Source organism: Osmerus mordax, chromosome 15, assembly GCF_038355195.1.
Source record: "Osmerus mordax isolate fOsmMor3 chromosome 15, fOsmMor3.pri, whole genome shotgun sequence".
In the NCBI taxonomy this organism is placed as follows: Eukaryota; Metazoa; Chordata; class Actinopteri; order Osmeriformes; family Osmeridae; genus Osmerus; species Osmerus mordax.
In genome coordinates, this window is record NC_090064.1 from 11,550,495 (window position 1) to 11,578,493 (window position 27,999).

The 27,999-nt window shown below is 44.4% G+C and overlaps 3 protein-coding genes across 5 annotated transcripts; 1 reads left to right on the plus strand and 2 right to left on the minus strand.

Annotated features, from left to right (window-relative positions):
- Positions 1-6: 6 nt before the first annotated feature.
- myom1b (myomesin 1b) lies at positions 7-22,555 on the minus strand. 2 transcript variants are annotated; one of them, XM_067251930.1, is made up of 36 exons: positions 21,713-21,870; positions 19,518-19,652; positions 19,211-19,385; positions 18,152-18,309; positions 17,814-17,906; positions 16,950-17,038; positions 16,630-16,671; positions 15,319-15,480; positions 14,359-14,520; positions 12,862-13,003; positions 12,476-12,675; positions 12,204-12,257; positions 11,885-12,009; positions 11,511-11,694; positions 11,157-11,331; positions 10,700-10,821; positions 7,208-7,404; positions 6,963-7,089; positions 6,634-6,818; positions 6,285-6,399; positions 5,838-5,994; positions 5,641-5,747; positions 5,433-5,477; positions 5,137-5,273; positions 4,650-4,794; positions 4,257-4,316; positions 4,062-4,129; positions 3,809-3,922; positions 2,683-2,770; positions 2,558-2,596; positions 2,299-2,404; positions 1,989-2,152; positions 1,848-1,884; positions 1,628-1,650; positions 1,479-1,534; positions 7-1,224 (listed from the first exon to the last, which is right to left on the minus strand). In XM_067251930.1, the coding sequence occupies exons 1-36, from the start codon at positions 21,853-21,855 to the stop codon at positions 964-966; spliced, it is 4,392 nt and encodes a 1,463-aa protein (XP_067108031.1). In that variant the 5' UTR covers positions 21,856-21,870; the 3' UTR covers positions 7-963. The 2 variants fall into 2 exon arrangements, with proteins under 2 accessions (XP_067108031.1, XP_067108030.1); XM_067251929.1 differs by lacking the exons at positions 19,211-19,385; positions 19,518-19,652; positions 21,713-21,870 and adding an exon at positions 22,446-22,555.
- Positions 7,413-9,195, minus strand: LOC136957935 (uncharacterized; the record flags this gene model as incomplete). Its single annotated transcript, XM_067252155.1, has 1 exon — positions 7,413-9,195. A coding segment is annotated over one exon (729 nt), but the record flags the coding sequence as incomplete, so codon positions are not given.
- On the plus strand, positions 21,734-27,999 carry myl12.1 (myosin, light chain 12, genome duplicate 1). 2 transcript variants are annotated; one of them, XM_067251932.1, is made up of 4 exons: positions 21,734-21,839; positions 26,520-26,732; positions 27,154-27,315; positions 27,536-27,999. In XM_067251932.1, exons 2-4 carry the CDS (start codon positions 26,549-26,551, stop codon positions 27,706-27,708), a joined length of 519 nt encoding a protein of 172 aa, XP_067108033.1. In that variant the 5' UTR covers positions 21,734-21,839; positions 26,520-26,548; the 3' UTR covers positions 27,709-27,999. The 2 variants fall into 2 exon arrangements, with proteins under 2 accessions (XP_067108033.1, XP_067108032.1); XM_067251931.1 differs by lacking the exon at positions 21,734-21,839 and adding an exon at positions 25,287-25,369.

The window sequence follows — 27,999 nt, forward strand, 5'->3', positions numbered from 1 at the left end:
AGGAGGTGGGGGAATACGTGCTACCTTTATTAGTGCTTCTGAAGAGACAGGGAGTGGAGGAAGTGATGCAATAATTATCATTCATAGACAGATAGACAGAGAAAATGACATCATGATCACTACAGGATGCCCGTGAATGTGACATCATAATCACTACAGGATGACAGGGGAGGTGACATCATAACCAGTACAGCATGACAGGGGAGGTGACATCATAACCACTAAAGCATTACAGGGGAGGTGACATCATAACCACTACAGCATGACAGGGGAGGTGATATCATAACCACTACAGCATGACAGGGGAGGTGACATCATAACCACTACAGCATGACAGGGGAGGTGATATCATAATCACTACAGGATGACAGAGGAGGTCAAATCACTGCATAGTGATTGTGAAAGTAATGGAACTTACATTTAACACAGAAGCTGTTCTTACACAGATTCTCAACCCGTCATTGTTTGTTTTTCTTCCTCATCGTCACATATTTACTTTGGACGGTCAGCCTTTCATTTCTTAAGTCAGTTGCAGCAAATCAATACAAACTTACACTCACATTTGACTCTACATGCCTTTTTGGTACTGAACACAAAAACAAAGGAAATAACAGAACATAATATTTGGGCAGTGAAGGGGTGTGTAATGTTATAATCATGTAATTACTATAGGTTTACCGTGATTTCAAGATAAAGAATGTTTGGACCTACTAGTGTGGTTTACAGGTTTTGCTTCAATAAATGATATTTTCCTTGATCCACTTTGGATTTCTCAAAGAAACTTCAGACATGTTGCGCTCAGACTATAACAGTGAACCACCTCCTTGTATGAGACTATATTGTTTACACTACTCAAACCACAATCCAACGCAAAGGCTAAAGACGGTATGACAATTCTCTTTTTTTGCTGTTCATTTTTGTACTTTTTTTTATACATATTTACGTCAAGACCGGGAAACCTTCTTATTTTTTCTTGCCGCCGACATCGTCGGGCATGAAGACACTTACGGTGAAGTCTCCGCTCTCTGTGCCGTACTTGTTCTTCACCAGGATGCTGTACTTGCCAGAGTCCGCCGTGTTCACCGTGCTGATGGTGAAGCTGGCAAACTTGCCCGACTCAAACTTCAGGATGTAGTGGTCGTCTGACACCATCTCCCTGTCGTTCTTCAGCCAGGTGACCTCAGGCAGAGGGTCGCCTGAGATGTTGCAGGTCAGGTTCAGGGCCTGAGGAGGTATATTAACACAAACAAACAACAACAACAAAGGTAAAACACACACATACCGTTTACACATCAACAAGCAGTGTTACTAATTGCAAGTACCAGAAGTACCAGAGTTCCAGGCCAAAATGGAACCATGAACATCCCCTTATACACCCAATACAGTGTACAGACCCGTCCCCCCATACTCCTATGTGAGGACTGTAACTGTGGTGTCAAATTCTGCTCAACACGGTGGACTCAGCAGCAGCAGTTTACCTTGCCCTCCTGTATGGTGACCACATCAGGCAGGCCTCCTGCCACACGAGCACGGTCTACAACAAACAGCATCAGAATTAGGAGCTGACCTAAAAAAGACACCTGTATCTACGGCCAAACTGGATTTGACTGGAAAACGTTTAACTTACTTCTTTCTGCAATAGCAGCCGCTCTGAAGATTGACGGGATGGGAAAGAACAGTCAGGGATGTTGAATAAAGAGGTTGCAGACAATGAGACCAGGAAAGAGGGGAAACCCTAATCCTAACTTTGAACTTCTGCATAAAGCACAAACCGCAACCCATAGCAACAGCCAGGGGTTTGCAATTGCATAAATTACCTGGCACTGGCACAACTCTGAGTAACTTACTTGAGTCTTTGGAACTCTGCATAGGCGTCATCAAATGCTGCAAGGCCAAACAAATAAACAAACAATTAAGTGCCAACACATCCAGCAGAGTCAGAGCAAAAAGACTAGTTAATTCCTTCCAACACCTGTTAATGGACTCACCCTGTCCGGACAGCTCCACAGTTCTCCGTAGACCACCCTTCCCATCGAAGAACTCAATGGCGTACTTTCCCTTGTCCTTGTCGGTGGGATCAGAAATCTGCAGCCACAGCTGTTCCCCCACCACGCCACACTTGATCCGGTCCGTGAAGGCTATCGCTGCATCCCTACCAGACAGGGAGAAAGAGTGGTTTTACACACTGAACACACACACACACACAATCGCACACACATAGACACTTATACACACACAGATACAAGAACAAAGTCATACAGACAGTCACTAAGACATGGCAACGGTAGCAGTACACACTTGTGGTGCCAGGTGACATGTAGCTCGTCGTTGTAGTAGCTGACGAAGCTGTACAGTCTAATGCCCTCCTCAGTGCTCTGGATCTTCAGAGCGGTGGATGAGTTGGCTGGGTAACACAAGCAGAAGAAAAAGGTTTAATGTACAGGAAAATACATACAAATGTCAAAAGGTGTTTTGGTTTAGACCCTGTAAGATTAGGAAATAAACGGTGCAAAAAAAAGGGAACAGCTGGACTGGAAATACCTAAAGACATTCTTACCAATAACACTGAACACTTCGTTCATCATGTTCTTGAAACCTGAAAGATGGAAATTCAAGAGTTTAGTTAGTTCCAGTCAAGTACCGATCAGAGGTCTGGTTCAGCAGACAGTTCTGAGGGTGTACCTTGGTCCGTCAGGTTCAATGTGGAGGAGTCCTTCCCTCTGTCATCCTTCAGAATCACCTCATAGATACCAGCATCCTTCTTTGAGATCTGGAGGGAGAAGTTGAGGTGAGAAGCAAATACCCACAACCCGTTGCAACTCCATTTTGTAAAAGAAAACGTAAATAGAAGCTCTACGGAAAAGCCAAGCTTTTCTCCCCTGCTAAGGATGCTGCAGGACACACATATATTTGACGCAAAAGCAAGAAAGCACTCTCAAAGGCAATACAAAAAAGAGGCGTCTTATGGTGACAACACAACACGGATCCCAACTTTGAGTCTTCTCCAGTAAACGTCGTCGGGCGGAATGTCTGCCACGGCAGCGCCTGAGGCTGCAGGAGTGTCACGCTGCAACAGGGACACATGTTTACGTTCACAGCCGACCAGGGCTCAAGGCTCAATCATGTCACTTGCTACAGTACGCCCAGTGAGACGCATACGGGACAACACGCTGGGATGGAGATGGCTCTGCCCATACATATAAACTGAAGGATGGAAAAAGGACTTGACAGGACAGGCTAGATACAAACAGATATAAGAGTTAAGACAGAAAACAAATTGAGATTTTCTGACAGAGATATTAAACGGGGGGTTTGAAGTCCAGTAGGTGTGATGTATTAGGTTAATTAGTTAGGATTGAAGAGAAGGTGGTAATATCATGTCAAGTGTTCAAGATCAGGTCACAGTGTTGACACATAAAATAAAGGTATAATAAGGTATATAATATAAAATATAAATAATACATATATAACTATAATGCAAGGTAATAATACATAGAAGTTGTGCTAAGATTGTCATGTTCACTATTATCGGGCTGGACTGTGCACATAGAAAACCACTTTAGAATATGTTGCTCCACAATGCATCTTGTATATTGAAGATACACAGGGAGGTGATTCCTGTGATATGTGAAGAGACTGTATATTTACAATATATGAACAAAGAGAGATTTGATGAACATTCATATATGAGATGATGAGCACGTTGACAGGAATAATACTCCACAAAAGACAAAAGTGTTAAACATGTATACATAATAGGCAATTTGTATAATATATACATATATATATATATCTTTCTTTCTCCCACCTGAGCAATCTCCAGGGTCAGCACTCCCTCTGAGAAAGTGAGATGCTCATCTGCCTTAATCTCACGCCCGTCTTTGTACCACAATGCAACTGTTTCCTTCTTGATGTTCCCAACCTGCAAGGGAGCAATAAAGGGATGGAGAGAAAGAGAGACATAGTTAGAGATACTCTTTAAAACTGTAAGTTTTAAAGGGATTTAACATCGTCCTCATTATTGTTTCCCTTGTCTATTTGACCACTTCCTTCAGCCTCACCTTGCACTTCAGGACAACACAACATTCTGGGGTCACCTCGTACCTCAGGTACTCCACAAAGTGAGGACCTACACAAAGCAAACATGCCAGCCATTATAAACATTGAACTTGAAACAAACCCATTTCACACCACTAACATAAGCTTCCCAAGCAGGTATGTGTGCTTGCTTGTGTGCTCCAGTCTGGTTCCAGTACCTTGCTTTCTGAACCACTCTTTCCTCTGGAACTCAGACTCCTTCTGCAGCTGCTTAAACACTGGAGAAATAAGCAAAAGATCACAGATGAGGCAACAAATCTTCAGTGGAACGAATACATGTAAATTATCAATGTATTCACTGTCTCATAGTGTGGATACAGTGACAGTGTAATGAGTAGACTTCTGGTTTAGTTAGACAGAAAAGGGGACCAAAAGGACCAAAGATTCCTTCCTTTCCTTCTCAAAATGATCTCCTATCGAACATGATTTGATCATGGATGGCATGAACTCCTCTGTATCACAGTGACCTATCCAGCCTCGGAAGGAAGGAGGGAAGGAAGGAAGACAGGAAAGAAGAAAGAAGGTTGGACAGGGCCTAATCTGAGGGTTACCATCTCCAATGAGCACCAGGCTAGACTGGTTGGTGGCCTTGCCGTCCTGCAGCTGGAAGGTGAAGGTCCCCTCGTCTGCAGGTGTCAGGGACTCCATGGTCATCTCAATCACACCTGTGTTCTTGTCAAAGTTCATCTTGTACTTCTGCAAGGCAACAACCCCGAAGACAAAACATTTTCAGTCTTATCCCATAGGCGCCATCGACAACAACACACGTTGTGACTGTGTTTAGGCTGTTAGCGATTACACTGCCCTATATTCACTCTTATTAAACCAGATACATATTTATATGTATTAAAAACATGTATTAGTCTGTACTTACACATATAGTTTGAATACATAGTAGATTAGAAGTGTGACTGTATGTGTGATTAATTTTATTAATTTTATTTCTTTCTTTTTCAGACTACTTGGTATGAAAGTGAGTGCCTGGCCTTTTAGCCCAGTGTGTTTGCCATCATTAGTTCCCTGTCTGCGCTCTCTCACCTCGCCCTGAGAGACAACGTTATCGTTGAACACGTATTCCACTTTGCCGTTGGCTGAGATCTTCTCAGCCTGCAGCCAGAAGCGAACCTTGCCCTTCTCCAGCAGCTCCACTGCCAGCTCTGTCTTCAGGGGAATAACTGAAGGGAGAGAGTGAAAGGAAGAGAGAGGTAAAAGGATGTAAGTTATATATGGAAAGATGAGGAGATAGTGAGTGAGAATGAGAGAGAGAGATCAGACAGTCATTCTAATACGCCACTAAATTCTATAAAGAGGGTGGATGAAAGTAAGACACTCACTTGGGAACTTGTGGTCGTGACTGATCTCAAGCAGCTTCTTCAGCTCTGTCAGAAAAGTAGACATGTCGGCATGAAAACATGACCCCACAATAACAATATATTAAAACAGCAAAAAAAACAGCTGTCCCAGGATGGGGAGTGACTGTTACAGAGAGGACTGTGCCCGCTAAGAAGGGTCCTCAGGTCAGGATCAGAGAGTGTGACTCACCCTCTGCGGAGAGAGTGTAGCTGGATGAAGCCCCATCCGTGTGGGTGACCAAACAAGAGTAAATGCCCAGATCGTCTTCAGCAGGTGTTTTAAAGGTGGCTTTTGACCTAAGTGGACACATAGCAGCGTTAAAAGAAAGAAGAACACTGAAGAACGACTCAGACTAGAAAACACACACACTATTTTTCTTGAATTACTTGTTGCCTTTGGTTTCCATGGTAATGCGGGTCTCATCTGTGATTTCTTCGTAGTTTTTGGACCACACAAATTTAGAGTCTGGGGTCAGGTTTGCGCACTCGAAGTTCATGGAGATCACTCCATCATCATCAACGTCCACGACTATATCCTTGGTACCTGAGTGAGACAGGAGGAAGATTCAGGTTGACATTTACATTTAGTCATTTAGCAGACGCTCTTATCCAGAGCGACTTACAGTAAGTACAGGGACATTTCCCCTGAGGTAAGTAGGGTGAAGTGCCTTGCCCAAGGACACAACATCATTTTTCACAGCCTAGAATCGAACCGGCAACTTTCTGATTACTAGGCCAATTCCCTAACCGCTCAGCCACCTGACTCCCTTATCCTAACCAGGACACGATTACAAAGCAATGTGCTCCCAAGCCTTGGGTTCTGGGTTTGTGTACCTGGTTTGGTCTGGGCCAGGACTGGTTCTGTAGGTTCGGAGGCCTTTCCAACACCGGCCTTGTTCTGTGCACGTACACGGAACACATAGGTCTCTCCCTCCTTCAGGATTTTGATCTGTCAAAAAGAGAGAAAAGACTAATAGTAGACACCGTGAAGAGATGTGTCTCTTGAAAATGTCTCAAAGGGAAAATCTTGAGAGTTTTTTTTACATTTATTCAAAACTGAAAGAGATGGTTCTCCAATAAAATTATTCTGCTTTCTATCATAAAACAAATGTTGTTTTCTATGTAGTTTAATCTTTTGAGTGCTTTCAATGAGTTCCTAATAAGAAGACAGGAAGGTGCCGACCTTCATGTACTTCTTGTCTGTGGCTTTCTCGTTGACTCCTCTCCACGCCTCCAACGGTGCCTCAGCCTCCTTTATGTCAATGTAGAATCCGTTGACCTCATCACGACCCTGGTACACGGGTGGTTTCCACAGCAACACCAGGGAGGTGCTGCGTACCTCCATGGCCTGCAGGTCATGGGGGGGTCCTGTAACCCGGCAACCAGAGAAAACAGATGGTCAAGATGTTTTGTGTATGCAGCGGATTGGGGAGTTTTCTGAAAACTCCCCAATCGGCTTTTAGACAAAAGTTATTTTGTTCTTCTGATAACGTTGAGATGTGTGAAACTGACCTGGCACAGCGATGGTCCACTCCGCACATGTAAACGTTTCACTGGACAAAGAGGGGATGCCCACACCTGCCATGTTGGCAGCCCGTACCTGGAACTGGTACTTCATGTTCTCCTTCAGATCTGACACCTGGGCAGACAAGGCACAGACAGTCCACAACAGTCACATTTTCGGGACATTAATAGACATGAATGATTAGAGGCCAGAGAGAGGACATCATCCCAAATCAACCACATGGCCCCCTCACCCTGTAGGCTCTGTCAGTGACAGACTTGATGTTGGCCTCGTGCCACTTCCCCACCACTCCCTCGACGACCTGCCGGTAGTCCACGAAGTACCCGGTGATGTCCGCCCCACCGATGAACGCCGGCTGCTTCCAGGCCAGCACCATGGCGTCACGCACGCACTCCAGAACGCTGATGCCATAGGGCGGGGCAGGGGTCGCTGTGGCAACGCAGGAGGCCAGTTAATATCAGGCTGAGTCAACTGTGAGGCTAGGGAGTACTGGGACACTGAAGACCTGTTATCTGAATTCTGCTATTGTTCTTAATACTTTTTACTATTTCCTACAGAAAGAGTTGGACACCCTTGAGGACATTTCATATTGATGTTCATTATTAATAAATTAAAAAAAAAATATATTAATTCATATGAAAAGTAAAAGTATCTTTGATTTGAAGATAGTATGAAATAGAGGATGGTGGACTGAAGCCAATATAGTCCTTGCTGTAGACTTGCTGTAGAAGTCCCTTGTTAGCGACACACAGCTGAACATTCAACCTTTTGACTCATGCTGTGTTTTCACAACACAGTGAGTGACAAAGTGGAAAAACAGACTCTCAGGATTTGAAAACGATAGAATTGCATGTGGGCAGAATGTCTCTAGATTCACCAGGTTTCAAGGACTGGACTGCAGTGACGTCTTGAGAATAAAAGCTCCCAAAGCAAGTTGGATCCTATTACAGAGCGATGATTAATTGAGCTGCCATGTCAAACACAAATAGTCACGTGTCTTCCCTAATTTATAGCAGAGGGGGTTGAGCTCTTGAAAATCAAAGAGGGGTGGGTTTTTAAGAGGCGGAGAGTACACTACTGTAAAGGTCTCAGGTCACAGGTGGTCATGTCTTCATTGCGATTTGCTGACCTACTTTGGAGGCGAGCTGTGATTGGTTGGCAGGGGCTATGTCACAGTGTGACTGTGTGTGTTAATGTGCACTGAGCTCGCAAGGTGACAGTGGGGTCCTAAAGAGCCAGCCTACATTTAGAGGTAGCCAACACATTGCCTGAACGTGTAATGTGGGTTTAGGACCCCGATGAGCACCCCAGGGTGTGTAAGTCAGCCTTGTGGTAAAGGTGGCCAGCAGAATGCCTTAACGGCGTGACTTGAGTTGAGTTAACTGTAAGGAGTGGTATTAAACTTACCTGAAAAACTTAATCTACAATGTACCTGTTTTGTGAATTTCCTGTGGATGGGACAATAGAACCTCACCATTCAGATTTTTTTTTTTACAATGTCATTATTATTACTGAGAAACAATGGATCCAAAAATAACATATTTCCAAGAATAAAACATCATTAAATAGAACCATTCCTGTTGGTGAAAGATGAGTGTTTTTGTAGGGAGGGGGTTGGATGAGGAAGAGATGGTTGTCCCTGACTGAGTGCTCACCTGCTGGGTCTGTCCTGGGGTTCTCTCTCCCATGTGTAGATGCTTTGGCAGAAGCATCTACAGAAGACTTACGTGCCTGCCCAACCACTGGCACCTGTTCTTGGGCTACAGCCTGACTCTGAACCTCATCTGTAGCCAAGACAGAGTCTACGGCTGGGTCTACGACTGAGTCTGGGCCTGAGTTTATGTTTGAGTTTGGGACTGGGACTGGGTCGGAGTCACAGAAAGAATCTTGGACCAGGTCAGGTGCCCAGGTCACACTGCCTCTCTTGCCTCCCATACCTTTACTCCCAGTGAGTATGGGCTCTGAGGACTCTGAGGGGTCTGAGCTGGTGGTCCCAGCTCTGGCCCCCGGCCCGGCCCCGGCCCCAGACACACTGTCAGTCTGAGCATTGAGCTTTAGCATTGTGTCAGCGGGAGGCTGGACGGCTGCATGCGTGCCCGTCCAGCGTGGCCTGTGCTCGGTTAGTCCGCCCGCGTTACCCCCCGGCCCAATCTCCGGCAACACACCATATGGAATACCGCCCCCTATAGGAGTTAGCAGAGAAAAGCAGAAGAGGCCATTTTACACACACAAAAAAGGATCACAAACAACTCAAATCTCAGTTACAACACTCAAACACAGAAAGAGAGACTATTAAAGCAGGAACAATAAATTGACATATCAGATACAGTTACACAGTCTTCATCTGACAGAAAAATGAAGACAAGATGACAAACGGGTGACATCTGGGTGAGGAGACAAAAAGCCATTCGTGTTTATGAGGAAGCGCAGGCCTGTGAGGAGGTGTGTGAAGGCTTTGCACGAATCCTTTATGAAAAAGCCACACTGTACTTTAGAAATGATGCCAATGGATTTCATCCGCTGACCTTGGTTCATATTTTGATTGGATACAGTATGATAATGTGTGTACAGTCAATACAAATCAGTGCAATCGTTATCTTGCATTGACATGAGGGACACTTTTTCCAGCTATTAGTAATGGAAATCAGGAGAGGAGAAATCCATTAGCATTGTTTCTAAGTGTGTTTCATAATGGCGAACCGAGCATGCTGCTTGGCGCAAAGCTAGCCAGTGGATGAGTGATGTTGCCCAGCAGAAAGCACTGGAACTCAGGGTGCAGACAGACATTATGGAGCAGCTGGAGGCGAGCAGGCAGGACCTACTAACAGCAGTGGTGGTCATAGCATGGCAGGGTTTTCACCTGCTTATTGTATGTGTATCATGCCTACTCACTGTAGAATGCTAGAGTATGTGCTACTTTTACGTGTTTGAAATGTTGGTAATGTAATGCATTTATTGTGTTACTGGTATATGTGTGTTGTACGGTGTGCTGTGAAAACTATGCTGTCCAGACCCATGCCACTATCAGGTTAGTCATCCCAGATGAGTCAGAGACAAGATGCAGATCTGGGGGGGTTCTGGTGGGAGTGGGGTGGGGAGGATACCTTAAACACCAGGAGGGGGGGCCGACACTCGTGCCCAGGACAGGTGAGGGGAATCGGGGTGGTGGCGGAGGACCGCGAGGTGGGCTGGTTTTGTAACCACCGCTGAGTTGGATCGCGTCCGACCCAATTTAGAGGAAGTCTACAAGTCCACCCTGACCCCAACTCAGGGGGAGTGCAGGGGTGGGGTTGGTGGAGGTGGGGGGAGGGGGAAGGAGGGGTAGCAGGGTCTCGACGGGATGGTGGGTGTGGCTTACACGGTTACTACGGTGCGGTACAACGTGACGGCGGAGGAAGTGGTGGAGTGACAGAGTAAAACCAGAGAACCAATGGAGAGAAAAACGTATAGATGCGGATGGGGACACAGAGCTGAAGGAACACGTCTTAATGGACAGAGATAATCCACAATGGTGCATCAGATACATGACATCCCTTCATGGTGTCGAGAAAAAACCTTAATTTCATCAACTTCTAGATTAATCCTGTTACTTAAAAATATGAAGGCCTACTTTTAATCCACACGAACGTCAATTTAACAAAAATAAGTTACTTAAGAAACCTTGAGGACTAATTCGGCCCTCTTTCGTAAGACTCAGGTGACCCCCTTTGTGGGTCTCACTCACCAATAGCAGCCTTCACCTCAATAGGCTCAGACTCCTGAGAGCTCTCGCTGAGCCCTGCAGCGTTCACAGCCTTCACCTTGAACACGTAGGTCTCTCCTGTGACCAGACCGTGGCAGATGAACCTGAACACAGCATGAATGCAATGTCACCATTTACTTGTAATGCACCTGTTGACCATACAGAGGGCAGGCTACATTGGAGGGAAAGGAGTGCTGTTTACATAAACGGAAAAAGGTTTCGGAACACACAATTGACCTTGTGAAACAACCCTCAAGGAGATGTTGTGGTTACTTGTGGAACTTTTCATTGTTGAGATGGTTCTAGCCGGAGCCTCTATCTAAGAAGAAGGTTCCACGTGCAAAGTGAAAAGTCAAAGTGTTTTCCTGAGTTGTGTTCCCTCCAGAGAGCACTGTAGAACCATGTATGGTTCTGCATGGCAAATGTGACCCTGCAGTACCTGGTTGCTTTGACAGGCTTGTTGTTGCAGGGCTCCCAGACATTGCTGCCCACAATGCTGGCCTCAATGTAGTATCCCACCAGCTCCTTGGCCTCACGGGAAGCCTCCCAGGACACCACCACGGATGTGTCTGTGTTCCTGATGGGCACCACACGACCAGGGGGAGCTGGGATATCTGGGGACAGAAATGATACATTTGATTAGATATCGCTGAATGTAATAGAGTGAACTTTTCATTTAGATTTGGGACTGACACCAAACTCCAAGGGCAAGCCAAGGGCAGATTGGATGCTTTATGATTTGGAGCTTGTGATTGTGTATGCGCCAGCCCTAGTGCAACCTTTGACCCCTCACCCAGCTTGTCTCCCACAGTGGTGGGTTCGGTGGGGTTGGAGGGCTCGCCCACGCCAGCAGAGTTGCAGCAGCGCACACGGAAGCTGTATGACTTCCCCTCGGCCAGGTCGAACAGGGCGAAGCGAGGAGACTTAACCGGGATCTCTGTGTTCACCCTCTGCCAGCTGTCGGTGCCAGACACACACTGGAAAACAACATTTACAATTGGGTTATTGCTGCTTCTAGATTTCACAAGTAGCAATATAGAAATACAGGAAAAAAAGGTAATAATGTAAAACATTACAGTTATTATAAATAGGTCCTTGGGTGAACGTGGTGTTTGTAGTACTGGACAGCCTCAGGCTGTGTTCTGAAGACCAGGCGTCAGATCTTACCTTCTCCACGTAGTACATGACGCCCTCATGGCCTCTCTCACCAGGAGGCTTCCAGCTCAGCACCACGTAGTTCTTGGTGGCCTCAGTCACCTCCAGCTCAGCTGGAACACCGGGAACCACGCCCTCTGGAGGATACGCTCAAACGTTCAAGGTACACCCACTCGCCCATTACGGTAAGCTACTGACCACGTTACCGCTAAACGGTTTGCCCGCTGAACGGTTGCTAACACTTACAGGCTCACATCAGCATCAAGATGATCGTTTTACTATAAATATTCATCCTAAACATGGAGGCCGTCATGCGGTAAGTCTTTCTTACCGGCGGGCTCCTCCTCTGTCACGATGATCTGACCGGTCCAGGGGGCAGAGGTGCCTTAGAGAATACAGGTGAAAAAGGGACTATAGACACATCCGTCTTATACTGTTTTCCATCTACACAGGAGAGGATCTCAGGGCCATAGTTTCATTCATTTTCATTTTAACCTTTATTTAACCAGACTCGGCAAAACCTGCTGTGTCCTGGTATGACTGGTGTAAGATTACCGGTTCCAATCAGTTTGCCTGACATGGGGTTTACGGTGCTGGCCATACCTCTCATGCGGGCGCGGTCACCCGGGTCCATGGCGGCCACGGGCTCAGAGGCGCGGGATGGGCGGCTCATGCCGGACTTGTTTACAGCGCGGACACGGAAGGTGTAGGAACGCCCCTCGACCAGACCGGTCACGGGGAAGCGGGCAAACTTGATGGGGGTGTCATTGCACTGGCTCCAGTGGGTAGTGCCAACCTCACATCTGAAAAGGAGGAACAGAAGCAGAGAGGGTGGATGTTTCAACCGAGTGCCAACCTCTGGTTGATCTCTACAAGCCAATTTATAGCCTCTAATTCATGTAAAAGAGCAAATTGGCAGTAAAAAAGGCTAGCAAATCAATGTTAGAGCACACCCAAAACTCTGACCTCTGACATGTCCTAAGACTGACCTGTCCACGAAATATCCCATGATTGAGCTTCCTCTGTCCACCGCTGGCTGCTTCCAGGTCACGATGACATAGTCCTTGTTGGCATCCTGACAGCGTACGTCCAGAGGAGCACCAGGAGCCCCCTCCACCTCCGCATCAGCGTCTGACAGCAGGAAGACACACATCTTCAACACTCTCAACACTCACTTGTGAGGAAGTTTATGGTTGTGAGTTACACTGTACTGTTTATTAGTCCTATACAATGTGTGTGTTAGTCTGTAGTAACAACGGTCTTTGCCCCCCCCACACATCCACACACACACACACACAAACAGAAACACAAATACAACCACAGACAGACACACACACCAAAAGACACACACATACGGATACACTTACACACACATCCAGTCTAAAACACAAAAATAAATCCCTAATATGTTTCTGTGTGGTACACAGTAGTAGGAGTCTGTGTCTGGTTTCCAGTGTACAGTGCAATGGACTGAGGTGCGCCAAGGCTGAGGTCCATAAATGCTACTGGTCTTGAGCCCCCCCCCTGAGGCATCCCACAGAAGGGGTGGGGGGGGACAGATTTAGCAGCAGCCATCTCCATAGACGTAAGAGGATCGGAGTGGAGACTTTTAAAGAGACATAACATGGCAGGTCCTTCATTAAGTCAGTGGTCACTTAGGTGGTGATTCAGGGAGTATTTTAAATCACTGGCTATCATGTGCATTGAGTGTTTATGTATGTGTTGAGTGTGTATATATCGACGGCAAGTGGGGTGGTCTATGTGTGCTTGTTGCATGTTTTAGTCCGGGGAAGGACTGGGAAAAAATCTGGAAATTGGTCTCTTTAAAATCCGTAGTTTCTTTTCATTTAGGGACCATTTTTAACTCTGTTAAGTCCTAAGTCTTGTATAGCTAGCTACCATAAACACTGTACCTGGCCTCTGAAAGGTTAGAGAGTGAATAGGACCTATTTTCATCACGCTCACTGTCTCCCCTAAGAGCAGGCGTATGGACACCATGAAACAGAGAAGGTCAATCCCGTTGTACAGGCTGACATTCACAGATAAATATTTTGGCCACACATACAGTATAACCTTTTCCGTAGTTAGAAAGACAGATGCCTGTTGAGAGGGTGACAGTTCAGAGTTATTGACCTCTAGGGTCGTACGTTGACAGATTTCACTTTGTTTGGGAAAGTGGGATTTAAAAGATGACACCAGTATGGCTCCATGTAGGACCACTCACACACACACATGTTCTCACACACACACACACAGGCCGTGACTCCACCGTTATCTGCTGTGACTTTGACCGTGGTCGTGTTAATCACACATGACACATGGCAACAGAGAGAGGGGCAAACAAGAAACAGAAGCACTTTCTGTGCTGTATGTCCATGAACAGTACATCCAAGAACAGTACATCCATGAACAGTACATCCATGAACAGTACATCCATGAACTTCACAGAACATGAAGGGCTTGTTCTTTTCGACTCAAGTCCACACCTCTGACGAAGACGTAGGCAGAGTGGGTTTCATAGCCGCTCTTGGTGGTGATGCGCAGCGTGTACAGGCCCTCATCCTCCTTGTTCAGGTGTGTCAGGGTCATGGTGGCCCGGTCACCACTCCAGTGCATGTGGGTCCACTTGGAGGGAGACAGGAGAACGTCTGGCACACACAGAAGAACATTGGAGAAAACAGGATTTGACAGCAGATGCAGGACTGTGTAAAAAAAAAAAAATTATCGAAATTTGCTAAAATCGAAATTTGCTAAGAAATCGAATCTAAATATTCTAGATATGTTCTACTGGCACACTAATAAAGAAGACAAAAACAGATTCATCTAAGACTACATTTATGTATTTATTTGGATATTTTCGCAAGAAAGGGGAGCCATTTAAGCACTCCTTCACTGTCTTCCTTTGGATAGGAATTGCACAAGCCCAATGTATCAGTAGACAAGGCAAGTGTGTACATTAGCACTTCAAATAGGCATGGATCAGCGCACACAAACTTCATCAAGTACAGTGCATGTCGGAGTGGGGTTGTATTTCTATGAGTCTGTGCCTGTCAGCACTGAGCGGGTCTCAGACATGGAGAGGAGTGTATCAGTGGCCTGATGCATCACACAGATGACAACTCTGGGACACGTCCCAGCCAAGACATGTGCACCAGCGTACACCACCAGTCACATTCTCAAGACGCTAGCTGCATTAGAAGATTATGGATAAAATGCTATAATCACTAGAACCATTCAAATAATCATAAACACAGAATACGCTCTGCTAAATTGTAACTCTTGATAAAAACTGTTTATGATAACAATAAAACTAGCTGGACTTGCTATTGATGTTAGTTTCATGGATCAACTTTGGCCAATTATTCAAGGGGTGTTCAAGGGGGTTTTAAGACTGTTCAGCACTTTGCACCACAAAAGAAACCCTTGGCTGGGAACCTTCTACCTACCGTCTCTGTACCACTGCACCTCAGGCTGGTAGCGCTGGAGGTTGGGGTAGATGATGACAGTGCAGCCCAGGCTCAGGGTCTCCCCCTCCCGGCCGAACGCCACGTCAAACTTCTCCACAATATGGGTCTGGAAGGTGATGCCATACTCAGACACGATGCCGTCTGAAGGACGAAGAGATGTGAGGTTACTAAGGGTTCAGGTGAGGACACGCGTCCGCCATGCAGCTCTGGGAACACTGTGTGACACAGACACACACACACACACATCTCAGATGGATAAACTGAAATATAAACATTCATATCGCATCAAGGGATGAACGAACATTGGTCAGGTGACCCGTCATGGTCTTCATTATGTTCAGCCAAAACACTCTTCAATAACCTTCCATTCCATCAGAAGAGAAAAAGACTCAAAGAATGCCACACAGGCACAACTTCTCAACAGACAGGGGTGTGTAAGGGGCTTCTTCAGTCACCCCCAGGCCTACACAGAGACAACTCAACAACAGTGTTCAGGGACAGAGACTTGACAAGGTGTCCACAAACAAAAGGGAGGTGACTAGGAAGCACACAGTCATGCAGCACAGAGAGCAATGCACGTACACATGGACCAAATCCTAGTTGGAGTTAAAGACTTTCCACATCCGACCATCCACTGAATCTAGTTAGGGTTGTTGTTATTCAAAGGTGTGATAGGTAGGTGTCTTTTATGTATATAAAAGTAGGCTATAGTTCATGTACAGTTTAACTATATCATTATGCTACTTGCCTACAGCCAAGACAGTAAATACTCATTCCAAAGATATCACACTTTGTGTCTATTCATATTGCATATAAACAACATACAGTATATTTAGCATATCCATATATATATTCAAACCTCATATATATATTTAAAGTATCATATTTTACAAACCAAAAAGAGGAGGGCTGTGGACTGATCCCAGGCAAATTATGATTTGATTGTATTATCAAAGTCCCAAAAAAAGAATACTTTCAAACAGATGCACAACAAAGTGACCATGCAGATACGCATTGAGACAGTCTGTGAATACACCAAAAGTTGAACAAAACATAATCAAACCAGAGGTGGCCCTGTTACCTTTAGAACCGCTTGCTGCACTTGCTGCGCCCACCAGTGTCAGAAGAACAAAGAAGCGGTTAGCTTAGTAGCACCCAAGGCATCCCACCCTGTCCCTACCTCCACCCTCCCCTGACCTCCACAACCATACACCAGCATACAGCCTACTGTACATGAATGATGTTATGTTGATGAGTCATGTTTGGCAGTTACAGAACATCCTGACTTACATCTGGGTGAAGGGAGAGCTTCATCCACTTCTCCCTTGAATCCTGAGGAGAGAACACGCAGAAGAAGAGTGTTTATTCATTTTGAGGAACTGTGGTAACTAACAATCTAGTTTCAACAATGGGAGAGTGGGCGAATCTACAGTAGGAATAGGGCCAACGAGTTCACATAATCGAAGGCATGGGTCTAAAGGAGAGGAATGATGTAAACATTTTTACGGTAAGAGATTTGATTTAGTCTATCTACTGTATCTATCTAGTATCTACTGTATCTAAGTGATATCATGAAAATAGTAAGAGTTGGGAATTTTGTTCAAACATACTCTTAACAACAACAGAAGCGAAGGCGGAGAGCTCTCCTTTGGAGTTCATGGCAGACGCACGATACTGTGCCGTGTCATCAAAGTCACATCTGAAAGATCAGCGGGAAACAGGTGATGTTCAGGATACACACGTTTTGTCTCTTTATGCACTGGCTCACGTGTAGCCTACAAATAACCCCTTGGCCCCCCTCCCATCCGACTCCCTTAAATCACACACAACTATGTGAGCCAGGACTGTAATGTGTACCAGGACTCCAGGCCGCAAATACTCTGGAAATAAATAACCTCTGCTAATGATGTCATACGCATCAGTCGCTAGGTGTTATTTGTACGAGGTGGTTACAGTGTGTCTTCTAATGCACCATGGTTTCAGCTATAATGTTACTTTCCATTAACTAATGACTTGCCACCTAATATCTGTGTGGACCTTAAACATGCATCTGTACCCAAGGGCACTTTCTCAAGTGTTTGGTCCCGTGTGAAGTGATCTAAAACAGGCCACATATCTCCAGAGACCTCCGCAGTCTATGTTTAGACGACCTCTTTGTTATCGAAAGGTGAGACGAGAAAAGGCTCCAAAGATCCCGTCTCATCAAACCATACGAACGGACGGACAGACAACAGACAGACATCTCTCTGTACCTATGGTGTGACATATGACACTACTGTCCCTTTAGCCCTCAGTCCGACCTGCCCGCTCTCACAGTAAGCTACCAAAATCTATTCCTTCACGGAGGTGTGGTTGCACCATTAATGGGTGCTAGGACGATGTGGTGACATCACAGGGATGATATACCCCACTCAGAGATGGCTGTGGCTTGTTTCAGAGTACGTGTTAATGCACCACAACAGCCGTTGGCCTACCTGTTGATCTCCAGTGAGTGCACATTATAGCTGCTGACGAGCTTGTACTTGCCCGGTTGGGCAAGGGGGTCAATTGTCACATTGTTTTTGTACCTTGTTGTCAAAAGTAGATAGAGAGAAAGAAGAAGAAGGAACGAAACCAGACATGTAAAAAAGGAGGGAAACAAATGTAAATAGTCAAGGCTGAAAAGGTAGAGTGTGAGGACAGAGAGGGAGAAAGAGAGAGTGTGTGTGGCTGTGCATGTGTGTGTACTGTATGTGTGTGTGTGTAATGTGTGTGTGTGTGTGTGTGTACTGTATGTGTGTGTGTGTGTGTGGGGGGGGGGGGGTACACTCACCAGACGACTCTTGGGTCGGGCCACCCGGAGACAGTGCAGTGCAGACGTACGCACTGCTTCTCCCACACCGTGTGGGAGCGAGGCTTAATCACAAACTCTGGGGTATGCATCAGGCTGTCCTCGTTCATGCGCTTGTGGTACTCCTCGTTTTCATGAATCTGAAGACACCATGGTGATTAGTTCAGTTTAGTTACTACATAAAACACTCACATTTCCTTGACCACAACCAAACACCAAAACCCTAGAACACGTTAAAACCATTTCTTGAACACTGACAAGGAATTCGCATTGCATACTCAAAGCAAAGACAAAGCATTTTCAAGGCTCCTTCTTGGAAATGGGCCTCAATAAATATTTTTGCGACATGCCAACTACGTGCATCTTTCTCTGTGTGGCACTGTTCCCAGGCAACATCTATAACCGCAGAATAGCTATGGGCTTGGGGACACCTTCTCTCGCCTCCAATAACCCTTAACACATCATCTGACAACACTCCCTGGACACTGCTCCCTGTGTCTTAAGAAACCAGATCAGTGGAGGAATGTCTCACCCAGTAACAGGGCTCGTTGGCAGGGGAAGGACAGGCTAAATGCAGGGTGTCCCACTCTGGGGGTCACAGTGGCTCGTTTGATTAGTATGACTGGGGCAGGATCTTTGACACAATCATTTTAATGAGAAACACAAATAACCCCTGAGGGAAAAAACCTGAGCAGAGTAAAATGATAACAGACACAGTCACGCTAGACTGTCGACCATGTACATGGAGCGTTGCTTTGCTCATTCTTGTCTTCAAGGGTTATTAACATAATTATAACGTATTCATAACAGTCCTTTGCCACTATTATACTATTTTATGACCTCACTTGGAAGTCAGAACAAAATGTTTCTTTGAAGAAACTCTTCCCTCTATGATGTCACAAAGGAGAATTCCGTCTACCATGATGTCACAAAACCATTGTCTTGTTAGATGTCACAAAGACCTCTCTCTCTCTCTCTCTATGACGTCACAAGAAGAATCCTTCTCTTTATGATGAAACAAAGCAGTACTCCTGCACTAACCCTTTTGCTCAGAGAGATGCGCTCGGCCGACTCGCGCATGGCCGTCTTCCTGGAGCTCTGTTCAGTCCTCTCCATCTCCAACCCACTGGTGAACAGGTTCCTCCGGGCCATGTGCCCAGCGCTCTCCTTCATCCTGGCCTCCTCTGTGTCAGAAAGCCCACTGGCAAACTCCTGACTATGGGGGAAGATCCGGATAGGATGGAGGAGGTGGATTTGTCAAGTCATGTTTACAACACTCTCGCAGATCAAGCCATTACTGTAACTGTGTAGCCCACTACACCCCCACCTAGGTTTAGAGGTCATTTACCTGCCCCTGAAGATGGGCACTACATAACCAATAATTTGATTCTCTCTGTCCACAGCCAGGTAGGTGGGCTTGGATCTCTTGGGTATTGGGCTCAGTCTGCTTTCCTCCAGCCCAGAGTAGGAAGACACTCTAAGACTAAGACACGTTACAGGACACTGTTAACCACTACAACATAAGAGAACTGGGGGTTAAATGAGAGGTCTTTGAAATATTATGGGATGTATTAATAGGAAGAAGGGAAGCGGGTTTAGCCAATAAGATGAGAACATGATCAAACATGGCCACCAAGGAAGATAAAACAATATAATTCAGTACTAATAGTAGCGATATGCATTTGTAAAATAACTGCATACCTATCCACTATAATTCACAATGCTACAATCAAAGTCTCCGAAAGTCATACAGTACTTCCATTCATGTACAGTATACAAAGCACACTTATAAAGCCCTTCATGGCCATGACATACCAGCCACAACAATGTCCCTCTATGTGCACTCTCTTTTAAATAGATCCTTGAGAATGGAGGAAGGGATAAAGACAGGAATAACAAGCTATCTCCTCCGTGTTGGATTGTGGAGATGATGACAGAACTTCTCATAAACATGACATGAGGATCAGAGGTCAAGCTTGCTTTTTTCACCCCTCCATAGGTCTGTCTGTTAAGACAGACTCCACATAGGGAAACGTCCACATTACTATCTCTCATTGCTATCTCTCCCCTCCTCATCTGGCTCTGTGTGTATGTCCGGTCTGATCCTGACCCTGACTCCAGAGAACACCACATGTCAGTCTGATCTTTGGCCTGGACAAGCAGTCATCTAGACAGATTATGTTGAGCAGAGCTCGACATAACCAACATGTTGAGCAGAGCTCGACATAACCACATATGGCAATGGAGTACAGCTTATTCCTGCGCCAAGCCTGTGAAAGGAAGCAACCCAAAACAATCTCAATTCAGAACTGAACTGAAATATACATTTTCAACAGCAAGTTTGGTATGACATTGCTGTCCTCATGGGGTTTCTGTTTGTTACACAGATGCCCCATGACCTCCTAAGAAAATTGACAAGGCCAGTGTATTTAAAGAGTGGCCAGGTGCTCCCATGAGAAAGGCCCAACACTCTCAACACTCTAAACCATTCATCTTTATCTCAGCCATCGTAGATGTAGCAAAGCAAGCTTCTCATTGTCTTTGCATGAAGGTGTCTGAATATAAATTAGCTTTTTTTACTCAGCAGGTCTAGACAAATCACATTCAGAGAGCAGCACTGACACAAAATCAAGAGCTGAAGCACTGACACAAAACCAAGAGCTGAAGCACTGACACAAAACCAAGTCTTCAAGATCAGTTTCAAGAATTCCATGTGACCCTATCACCTTGCATCTGCATGTCAGTCTTAAACTCTGATCCTGTATGGTGATCTGGCATTACTGTGTACAGTACTCCCAGTAAACTCATCGATGACCGGCTTCAAGCACCATATCTCAGTTAGATGATCTCTCAGTTAGTTCTGTGAATACTAAGAGAAGGAACTTAAAAACTAGTTTAGCATTCCAGATTACCAACTAAACTGCAACACAGCCTGCATTCCCTCTGGAAAGGTATTCACTGGGCAAGACTCTATTTCAGTCTATGCCATATACCATAACACGTCATTATATAACCTTGCGTTGCTGTAAAGCTCATCCAATACGTCAGCCTGCTAGAGATCAGCAAAAACAGGCTAACAACAAAATACATAGGGCAAAATGTCTCATAACCTAGCCAGCCATGGAAGATGCATTCTCACACTCACATGCAATCATACATCTTGGAACTTCACAGAGCATGCAGGATTCACAGAAACTAGGTATTTTGGCATGGGTGTTTAGATGTGGCTGGATAAGGTGTTAAAGAGGGCAGAAAGGTTTTAGCTTCAGGCAAAGGAGACTTAGGGAAGGAGGGGATATCAGCAATGGCAGGAAGGAAGTGACATATTGGGTGGAGCCATCCAAAAGGAGGAGAGAGAGGTAAGTTGATTCCAAGTAGTGAAATGAGTATTTTCACAGGGGGACATGGATGGATGAGATAGCTGACTGAAGTAAGAGGTGGGTAATGAGGGTTAGGGGCTATCCTCTGTTCTGACACAGGGGTGGGTAGGTGGGTCGGAGGAATGGACCCTTCAGCCTCCAGGGCATTTCCCCTCCTCCTTACCCCCTGCTGGTGCTGCTGCTACGGGCGGCGTAGCTGCTGCTGCTGGCCTGGTATTGGCTCACGGCCGACTCCATCTCCTTGCTGCGGTAGCCACGATCATAGTGGCGATGGTTCTTCTGGTAGAAAGGTATGGATCCCGACATCCTCCACAACGCTGTGCCTGTCTCAAGCCCTGAGTCTCCCAAGTCTCCGATTACCTGTCTGTCTGCTTAGCTATTGTAGGGAAGTGGTGGTATTGAGTGCAGTTGGAATACTGCAAGACTATTGTTAATTTGGAAAAACATTGTAACAATCTGTCTGTAGGATTATGGTTAAATGAATCCCTGATATGATTAGAAAGCAATCCGATTGCCTTGATATAATATGTGTAATCAGTATAAATCACTAAACACAGATCATTTATTGCTGAATTATAAATTGTATAATTGGATAATGTATCATGCCATGTCATTGATAGTAGATCAGTGGTGCAGGCACATGAATTTCTTTCATCACTAGGTGTGATTTCGGAAAGTCTGTGAATGTGGAATTCCAAACCAGTGTTTATACTGGAGCTAGCCAAGCACAACATAACTTAGACAGCAAACAGACAAAACATCCCATCAACATGCACATAATCCACACAGTGAATAAATGCATTAACAAGGTTATATACTCAAATTTGTATCTTTACAAACAGCTTTACTGTCTGATGTTTTGTTGAGAAGGTCTGGTATTAATAAATATGACTTACCTAGGCCAAAAAAGCCTCCAACTAAATTTGATAGAACAGGTGATTAAACTCCAAAAGTTCCCAATAAAGCTTGCAATCCAGGCAAAGCAACAGGTAGGTGCGGTAGCAGAAGACAGGGCAGTCTTCTAAACAACAAAAATAATATTGGCACTCGACGGAATGTCGAAGCCACAGTCGCGTCCTTTTATGGTGAGGGTTACCGATAAATATAGCCGAGCATAGGGAACGAAGGGAACTCAACTTTCAAATGCAAGCAACACACCCGACCCAATGGGATGCACTAGACTAGAGCGACTCAAGTTAGCATGACAGAAGTTTCAGCGAGTGCCCCGATGTAGGCATGCGTTTTATGGATGATCAAGCTATTGGCAACTAAAAAAAATCTCAACTTTTCATAGGGTTAGGAGTTGGTTAGTTTGAGTTTTTGTTTCATGAATAGGAGTTTCAAGGTCATTATATAATATGGCTATAGATTTATGTAGATTTCTACCCATGGGCTAAATGTTAATATTTCTGTTTATGGTCGATTATGTTGCCCATCATACCATCAAAAGACTCGAACGATTGTAAAACTGCACACGTCTCCTGACAGTACTGGCTCCATATCTAAAGTGGCTTCAGCTGTGTCTGTGGCTAAATTTAGCCATGCCATTGTTACTTGTGTCACACAACGAATGTCAGTTAGAATAATGCGTGTATATGAGAGAGAGAGAGAGAGAGAGAGAGAGAGAGAGAGAGAGAGAGAGAGAGAGAGAGAGAGAGAGAGAGAGAGAGAGAGAGACAGAGACAGAGAGACAGAGAGACAGAGACAGAAAGAGATAATGTGCCATGTAAAGCATATGCCATCTTCAAAATATTTTTCACAAACATGAAAAATACATTTGGAAATCTGGCTTGGAGTCTGGCCGCCCCACCATGGAACACTTAGTGATCAGAGTCTCTGCTCTCAATTTATATGATCAGACACATCGTTCTTAATTACCTCATAGGGTTGAGAATAATTTAATACAATTAATGTATTTCCAATCTATACGTACAACTTGTTTTCAGTTACCTTTGCCACAAATGTCCTGATCTTAATTATTGTCCATTGTCCATGGATAAATCAGCTAACAATCAGTCAATCAACACTCAAATAGGGGAGTTTTCCTTGAAAACTCTCCACATCCATAGAAAGCTCAAGCCCCCAGCTAACAAAGAAAGTGATAACATGGTTGGCTAATGACTTCATCCCATCACACTTATATGCTTTGCTGCTTGCTAACTTGTCAGTGATTATTACCCTAAAAACAGCATACTTTGAATCATACTCACACTTTACCACAGCAATGTTTTCAGTTTATATGATTAATCAAATTGTAATCTGAATGCCGCTTTCTTGTTGAAAATGTGCTACGGGGTTAGCGGACTCTAGTGGTTAAAGACAGTGGTGCAATATAAGGACACTACATCTAGTTTAGGAGCCCCTCATCAAGTCCCCTGTAAACACAGAGGGCGTATCAGCCTAACATCTTGATATCCTGTAAGACCCACTGGATCTCAAGAGCTCACAGTCAAACAATGTGAGAAACCAGCAGTCAATCTGGTTAACCAAGTTCTCTCTCTCGGTTGTACTCGGGTGTTTTCAAATGACAACCCCACCCTTCTTTGAAGAAAAAAGGGTCTTCTCTACATAGTCTCACCAGCACTTAATAAGGACATAGGTACAGTGATCTGTGTTGAGATCACAGGGGGAATTCATTACTACCCTTTGGTATCCTGTTGGGTTCTATGTTTCCATCTCCGTCTGTGAAATGCCTTGTTTTGCAGCTAAGACCTGGGTCCTGTCATCTGAACTTGCTATGATAAATGTTGGTTAACATCTTCCAGGAAATGTATTATATACTGGCATCATGTCTAGAAGAACTGTAAACAATTGCTGTAACACCAAGGATTTATTATACATTTTAAAGGCCTCTGTGAATGTTAAAATGCCAGTGCCTCACATTTGCAGAATACGCTGTAAGCTTTTTACCCTTTAATGAATGTTCATGTGGCTTGGATGCATTGTTTCATGAGGGGTCTGTGATCAAGAACAAACCAGGTTACTAAAGTTGCCCATTTTAACCAGTGACTCATATATTCCACTGGGCTCTCTTGCTTGGGATCATCGCCATTAAGCTTTCTCCCCAGTGGCACTGGGGTACCAACTGTTCTCTGACCCAAATGGGGTTGCCATGTCATGTACCCCACATGCATCTATTATTATCCACACAGTCAACTTTTGTCCTTCATGTATTGTACTAGATGCATATGTAGGCTACACTGTGTTAGAATGTGAAGTTGTAACCTTTTAAAGAGTTTCAATTTCATATCTAATTTTGAAAAGTTAATCTTTCAATGTCACTCTGTTCATTCCTTGTTTTAGTTGCTTTCGGGAGAACTATGTCGAATGGGGTACTTAAATACTGCCGCAATATCACAATTACATCGTAGTTACACCTGAGTTAAACCCAATCTCACTAATGATTACACATCCCAAACACAGGAAGACACATTCCTTCTCTCCTTAAAAGGACATACTCAAGAATGTAGACGCAGGCAAGCTTGTGAGGGAATGGTTGTTTTGGGAAAGCTACATTGACTCTTTGGGGGTGTATAAACAGACAGTTTTAATGTATAAGGTCGTAATTGCACACTGTTATGCACATATGTCTGTCAATCTTTTATAAAAGCGACTATAATACTATAAAATACACGGTGACATATATTTAATTATGATGCAGTATTTACTACGCTTTATGTTGGAAGTGGTCCCTATTTGAAACAGTTGGTAGGATCTAGATTTCCTGTCCGGAACCAACTTAATCGTCAGGAAGTTAGGGCGGTGGTTGAGACTGAGCACAGCACAGCACAGGCTAGTAGGCTATTCTTTTTTTCGTCAGGTAAGGCTACATATTTACACTATTATAAATGTATGTTTGGAAAGAAAATCTTACAAATTCCCTGTTTAATCAGTATGGTATTGCACATTGGTTGAGCAAATTCATAGAAATTCATGTTGGTACTTTGTATCACTAACGGACTAATTTGACTGTGTTAGTCTAACTAGCCGCCAGCTAAATAGCAAATTGGCTAGCTACTGTAGCTCCTCGCGGTCTTGGTATATAATTGTTTTAAATGGTAGATAGCTGTTAGTTTAGACAACAATAACGTGGTTTATTTAGTTAACTTTCTAGATAAATATATACAGCTAACGGCTATTTAGTAAGCTAGCCCTGGCACACTGACAGATGTTGGCTAGCTAGTACCAGCACAGCAGTATACCATTTTATTTCCAGTAAGCTAGCTTGCTAGCGCTAAAATAGGCCTCAAAACGGGGAAACGTCACCATTATTTGGTGCCTTTCTGAACACGAATACAGACAAATATTATTAAAACAACATATTAAAGAGTCAACCATTTAAGACGTGGCAACTAACGTTAATGTTTGACCGTATGACTAATACTATATATTGGGACCAAACAGAACAAGTCTGTTGTTGCCAAAATAGTGGATCAACGGTGCAAAGTATCGAAGATGGTTATTCAAGTTAGTCTGAGTCTACATCTTGTTCTGCCAGTCAGTAAATGCCAGAGGGTAGAAGGCAGAGCGACCAGTCTGTGTACAGGAGGTCTTGGGTGGTCTTGCCTGAAAAGGCAATATGTCCTCACATCACTAGTTTTTCCTCCGCAGTACTAAAGGAACAACTAGAACAATCTTAGAAGCTGCAGAACATTTCCATTTATAGCACAGTGAGGGACACCCCACTTGGGGAATCATTGCTTCAGAATTAGATTAACTTGCCAAAGCCAGAGAGCTGGGCATTACTGGTTGGATCTTATTTGGGGTAATTGCATGATCTATTTTGTGTGCTCATGTTGTGTTTCAGAAGCCTATGAGTTACAATATGCCTTATGAATTGGTTTTCGATTTTATGATTAACAATTTAATATACTTTTTTAGTGTGGATGTGTTTTATATGAAGAAATTAATTAGCAAATGTTAAGTATGTTACATTGTACATGTAGGCTTAATCTGTTTTACCCTGACAGGTAAAAAAAAAACCACAAAAGCCGCCATCATGTCGAGCAAAAGGGCAAAGGGAAAGACCACCAAGAAGCGCCCCCAGCGTGCTACCTCCAATGTGTTCGCCATGTTTGACCAGTCTCAGATCCAGGAATTCAAGGAGGCGTTCAACATGATCGACCAGAACCGTGATGGGTTTGTTGACAAAGAGGATCTGCACGACATGCTGGCCTCACTGGGTAAGCATCATCTGAAGCTCCTTAACTGGTCAGATACTGGCCACCTTTGGTTTATATTCACAGAAAAACACTACTGGCCTGCTTTCTGTTTGAGATTTTGTACTACTGTTGTAATGACCAGTGCTTGACATCTTGTTTATTTGATATGGAGAAGGCAGAGACTCCCATCTGTGTTGTAGACAGGGATTGGGCTTTTAAGTAAGATATTTCCTCAGGCTGGAAGGTGTGGCTCCCAGCTGGTATTTAGGAGGAGTCAGAAGGCTGGAACATTCACACAATAGATATTGCATTTAACGCAGCCTGTTCTGTTGTCTATAGATTCAAATGTCTTTCTAATGTTAATTGTGAACCCATGTTTTGCGTACCTTTTTTAAATCCAGACTGACCTGTTGTTACAATAACCGTGATTTGTTTCTTTCAGGGAAAAACCCAACTGAAGATTACCTGGAGGCCATGATGACTGAAGCCCCCGGGCCTATCAACTTCACCATGTTCCTCACCATGTTTGGAGAGAAACTCAATGGCACAGACCCAGAGGATGTTATCAGAAATGCTTTTGCCTGCTTTGATGAGGAAGGCACTGGTAAGGAAGGATATCTCTCTCTCTTTGTCTCTGCACTTTTGGAATACAATTGATGTGCAGGATCTTAGATCTTGACATATTAAGGCTAAAAGTAATTATCAAGAAAGAACTGTCAAAGGTTTTTACAAATTATTTTAAATTGGAAGTATACTTCATTGTTAGGGGGATGATTGATTGGAGAAGCTGTAGTCATCTGAGGTGGCCTTGTCTCTCCCCTCAGGTTTCATCCAGGAAGATTACCTCAGAGAGCTGTTGACCACAATGGGAGACCGCTTCACAGACGAGGAGGTGGACGAGCTCTTCAGGGAGGCACCCATTGACAAGAAGAGCAACTTCAACTATGTGGAGTTCACACGCATCCTGAAACATGGTGCCAAGGATAAGGACGATTAAGATGGCCACATATTCTATTTTCCACGCTCTCTCCTCCACCTCCTTCACCTCGGCTAAATCATCGTGCTGCATGTCTCGGTCTCTAAGCCCCCCCCCTCCCCCATGTTAAACAAGGCAAATGTGACTGTTAAGTTACAAGACAGATGTAATAATGTGCTGGTCTATGCTTCAAAGATTTTGAAAGTGGACATGCAACTCTGGAACACCAACTATTCAAATGGGCTGGTTTAGCTGAATTTTTACATTTTATAATAAATATAAACTTTTTAAATAAAGTACTATATCAACTTG

Bases quoted from the DNA above. Each gene is read 5' to 3' on its own strand.
- myl12.1 (XM_067251932.1), top strand. From the start codon at position 26,549: ATGTCGAGCAAAAGGGCAAAGGGAAAGACCACCAAGAAGCGCCCCCAG. The intron at 26,733-27,153 runs GTAAGCATCATC...TGTTTCTTTCAG, and splicing joins CGACATGCTGGCCTCACTGG to GGAAAAACCCAACTGAAGAT. The intron at 27,316-27,535 runs GTAAGGAAGGAT...CTCTCCCCTCAG, and splicing joins CTTTGATGAGGAAGGCACTG to GTTTCATCCAGGAAGATTAC.
- myom1b (XM_067251930.1), bottom strand. From the start codon at position 21,855: ATGTCGGGATCCATACCTTTCTACCAGAAGAACCATCGCCACTATGAT. The intron at 12,676-12,861 runs GTCAGTCTTAGG...CCTCCTTTTCAG, and splicing joins ATGGGATATTTCGTGGACAG to ATGTGAGGTTGGCACTACCC. The intron at 7,405-10,699 runs GTGAGTGAGACC...GCGTTGCCACAG, and splicing joins TGAGGTGAAGGCTGCTATTG to CGACCCCTGCCCCGCCCTAT.